The sequence below is a fragment of the Mastomys coucha genome, unplaced genomic scaffold (genome assembly GCF_008632895.1).
Source record: "Mastomys coucha isolate ucsf_1 unplaced genomic scaffold, UCSF_Mcou_1 pScaffold15, whole genome shotgun sequence".
Lineage (NCBI taxonomy): Eukaryota > Metazoa > Chordata > Mammalia > Rodentia > Muridae > Mastomys > Mastomys coucha.
The window spans coordinates 1,534,791-1,539,403 of NW_022196897.1; the positions used below are offsets into that span (position 1 = coordinate 1,534,791).

General features: G+C 37.2%; 1 protein-coding gene across 2 annotated transcripts in view; it reads right to left on the bottom strand.

Annotated features, from left to right (window-relative positions):
• Positions 1 to 4,613, bottom strand: part of Cubn (cubilin) — a 219,199-nt gene that overhangs the window by 196,936 nt on the left and 17,650 nt on the right. For both annotated transcript variants that reach the window (XM_031369044.1, XM_031369045.1), the window contains exons 11-13: positions 2,505 to 2,626; positions 1,435 to 1,621; positions 341 to 453 (exon numbers count right to left, since the gene is read on the bottom strand). In XM_031369044.1, coding sequence (XP_031224904.1) covers positions 341 to 453; positions 1,435 to 1,621; positions 2,505 to 2,626 — 422 coding nt within the window. The remainder of the gene's footprint in view (positions 1 to 340; positions 454 to 1,434; positions 1,622 to 2,504; positions 2,627 to 4,613) is intronic.

Genomic DNA, 4,613 nt, shown 5'->3' on the forward strand with positions numbered 1-4,613 from the left:
ACTCAGAAATCCGCCTGCCTCTGCCTCCCAAGTGCTGGGATTAAAGGCATGTGCCACCACCGCCCAGTCAAGCTAGGTAGTATTAAAAGATAAAAACTCCAACCCTTCTTTTACCTTCTGTTATCTCAACTGTAACATAAATATGTTGTTTATTTCCAAGAGTTTGTATGGAGTTAGAGAAGATAAACAAAGCCCAGCACATAGCAAGTGCCCCATACATGATGGTGGAACTCTCATATGTACTTTATATGAGTGTATACAATGCGCATACATGTCATATGTATCATAGTTTTGAATGTACGAGTGAGATCTGCTCATAGACAAGAGTCACTATGCTTACCTTTTCCTCATCAGTTCTGACAACCCAGAAACAGTTCACATTATGGACATAGGTATCATTTGGGCTCTGGTAGGCAAAGGTTCCTTGTGTCCCTGAGAGGATCCCTCCACAAGCTGCAAAAATAAAAAAGATAAATTGTGGTGTTCATAGATTATTGAAAGAAAGAGACCAGGCACCTGCAACCCACACTTTGCTCTGCTCCCTTTGTGCTGGCATCACGCCCTCCTCCCTCTTTCCAGCATCCACAGTCTATTTCACTCCCAACACATTTTCTCCAAACTTCAATTGATTGCTTCATGCTCCTTGGCCACTGTTCTCCAATCCATGATGGACCAGGCTTTACGCCACATGAGTCAATCACAGCACCAATTCTGCCTTCTAATGCCACCTTCCACTGCCCCGTGGCAGTCTCAGTCCCTTGACTACATGGGAAACAGATAAGTAGAGGCAGTGTTTTCTGCTTTTATATTCAATCGCAGTACTAAACATGTGGTAAAACTTCAATCAATGCACTGATCCGAAACCAGGAGTAAGAAGAGAAAGCGTGGAGTCGGTAGAGGAGACTTGGATGAAGAGTTGAGTGTGGTATTTAAGGAACAGACGCATCTGGATGACAAATGAGAAAGGAATTTAACATGGCCAAAATGAATATTTCTAGGGAACTAGAGAAATACATAGTGATATGGACAGAATGAAGGTTGTTTGTGGATGATAAACAACAGTCTAAACCCTGATTAACTGGCCAAAGTACCAGAAAGTAGGAGAGTGATAAGTTAGGATCCTATGAACACTAGATGCCTGCCACACAGAAATCAGCCCTCTAGGAAAACTCCTGAGTATATGTTGCATTATGAAAGAATATATGGAACATGGAAAATACTAACAATATTTTTGAAGGAAAATATTTTCTGTTGAAAATGAGGTTTAAAAATATCACTTTGTGGATTCTATGCTATTTCTGCAAGGAGAAATCTACTTCTCAGCATCTAAACTGGTGAAGAAATCAGATTACATTGTCAAACATACAAAAGGCCTATTGGAGGATGCTACCCCTAAGCCGAAAGTGTCTATGGTTGAAGGAATGTCTTCCATACCTGCCTGGGGAGTCTGACAGTAATAGCCAGTCCAGGAGCTTGTGCAGTCACAGGTGAAGCCATTCACACCATCAATACAGGTGCCCCCATTCAAACAGGGGTTGCTTACACACTCATTAATGTTTTCTGTACAGTTCTGTCCAGACCAGCCTGAGTCACACTTACAGAAATAACTTGATACTGTTTCCTAAGAAAAAAAGAAAATATCATACTACAAATCAAATGGACAGAAAATATAAGAGAACCAACCCAAATCATGAAAAGAAGTGACAACATAGGTATATATTTAACAGGAATTGAACTATACTATGTATTTTCCAGTAGACAAACTCATTAATTACTGAGTATAATTAGTCATATTTATCTCCATAAAATTATAGGTTTTGCTTACTATTTTGAAAATCATTGATTAAAAAAATAACTAAATGGGAGCCAGAGATAGAGCTCAGATTTTGAAGGGCTTGCTACATTTTAGAGGAGCAGGATGCAGAACCCAGCACCCATATCTGACAGCTTACAACTGCCTATAATTGTAGTTGTATGGTACCTGACACTCTCTCAACTCATCAGGCATCTCCATACATACGGTGCACACAAGTCTGCGCAAGGACACACACATACAAAAATATAAATAAATCTTTAAAAATAAAACCAATTGATTGGTTTATTGGTTTTCCTGGGAACCAAAGTTACTACCAATTTATAATCTGAGAATCAGAAAACTTAACATAAAGCTTGAATCATTATCTTTAAACTTATGGCTGGGTGCTGCTGGTACATGCTTTAATCCCAGAGCTCAAGGGGCAGGGGTATGTAGATCTTTGAATTTGAGGCCAACCTGGTCTGATTAAGAAAGAAAGAAGAAAGAAAGAAAGAAAGAAGGGAAGGAAGGAAGGAAAGAAGGAAGGAAGGAAGAAAAAAAGGCTCCCACAAATAAAACAAAACAAGCAAAAAAACAAAACAAAACAAAACAAAAAAAAACCTAACTTAAGAAACATATAAAATAAAATGGTGAATCTATGATTTATTGTTTGCAAGTTTTTAATCTCCCTAAGAGGAACAAGACTCACAATGCACTGCCCATTTACACACGGGTGTCTTGAGCAAATATTACTGAGGCGTACACATCCATTAGACCCATAACCATTTCCTGTATATCCCGGAGGACAGGTGCAGACAGGCAAGAAGGACCCTGTTCAGAAATAAAAATAGATGTGTAAGTACAGGTATTCTTGGTTCAGTGGCAGTCATGAAACTCAATTCTGGTGTCCAGATAAGAATTCACCAACATCAAGTGCATTTTCTCTTACGGGCAGGTAACACAAAGCAAGAGGAGAATGATTAGAATCTCTGTTTCTCCCATTTTATTGTAAAACAAAGCACTAAATGTTTTTAATTTCTTATATAAGTTTGTAATCATGCTCTCATCTCGTGACAGATCATCTAAGGTTACATACAAATAAGAAGGGAATATGAAATGGGAAATGGCACTTCTTCATCAGTAAGGGATCTATAGTACAGAATAAAAGTTTTATGACAGCAGTATCTGTTTCAAGCAATACATATCTGTGTCTACACATACAGAGAGAGGTTGCTCAATCCTCCTGATAGTCCTATAAACAGATTCTGCTATAAATATCTACACCTTTACAGATAAAAACCAAGCACATGTAGATTGTCCTGCCCAAGGAGACACAGTTTGAATGTGAAAATTCAAGAGAAACTTTATGACGTGGCACCAGGTGTAGCATAGGAGTAGCATTAAGCAGGCAGTTCTCATGTTCCAGACACGTGTACATGTAGATTTCACCTACATATAATTCCACTTAAAAAATGAATTTGAGGCATTTAAGGGAATTTTGTGGACAGACTACAGATTAAGATCATACAGTAACACAATAAACAAAATAGAAACACCAATGCTTCTTTAATGTCTTATTCTATACTCTTCACTTCCATGTTACAAAATTCAGGCAAAGACCAAATAAGTAGTTGGAGGAAGAAGTTGGTCAATGTTTTTAAATGATTGAATCTTTAGTACCATTAATAATTACGAGTGAGTTAAGAGCTAAAAATAGTACTAAGATATCCAGGATTTTTAGCTTTATTCTGTAATGCCTAAAACAAGTACCCCCTCTAATATTTTAGGAAATTCCACTACATGTAACATCCAGAGACTTTCAGATTCCTTAATTGCTGACGGTCACATGTCTCTGCAGAAATACATTGCTCCTATCACTATAAAAGAGCTGGAATAATGCATGAAAATTAATATGTAGTGAATATAAACACATTCCTCCACCAGCAAATATTGATGAAAATGGATAGAAAAGCTCGCTGAAGAATTCAACTGGAATAAATTATTTAGCATGACAAACTTACAGCATAAATGGATCCTGGTGTTTTAATGTCCTCTGGTCACAGTGCTTGCAAGATTTAAAAGTAAGACATAGAAGAATCTTTCCTCCATAAAGGAGTCCATAAAATTACGTTCTTTTATCTATCACTTTTAAAAGTATTTACTGAAGGGAAATGGTGTAAGGAAACTCAGACCCTGCTTCACTTTGTCTGGATATCTGCTGCCATTCCTCAGGCAAGGTCACAGGCTGTGGTGAAGATCAGTAAAGAACACAAAATGCTGCTTCACATCATGTAAGATACGACCAGCTCTTGTCCATAAAACTGAACTATGTTCATAACTGTTTGTTTCAACTACTTCCCAGAGTTCATAGAAGTTCATAGTATAGAGGCATGAGATGTCAAGACCATCATCAGATAGGAGGAGTAGGATGAGACTAAGGGAGAAATCAAATGGTGTTTTCTAAGAAATACTGCTCTTGATCACATCACTACTCTGCTAAACACTTCTTGAGCATTTGATCAATCATATATGTACAATCTATACAACCATGTATGTATATACCTGTGCACATGTATATATTCTCATTTATGTATGCACATTAAAGATACATTATTAAAAATAAAATTTTGAAACATCAAGGAATGTGTTATATTTTTTAATGGATGAGGTTGAGTCTAACCATTTGGATAGAAATCATATAGGATTCCTTTTGATACATAAATGACCAAGAAATTCTAAGACTATCAAAGATCCTGATGTATAAGGAGAAAATGTAAGAGGAACAAGACTAGATGATCTGTGAAGAGTTCAATAGCAA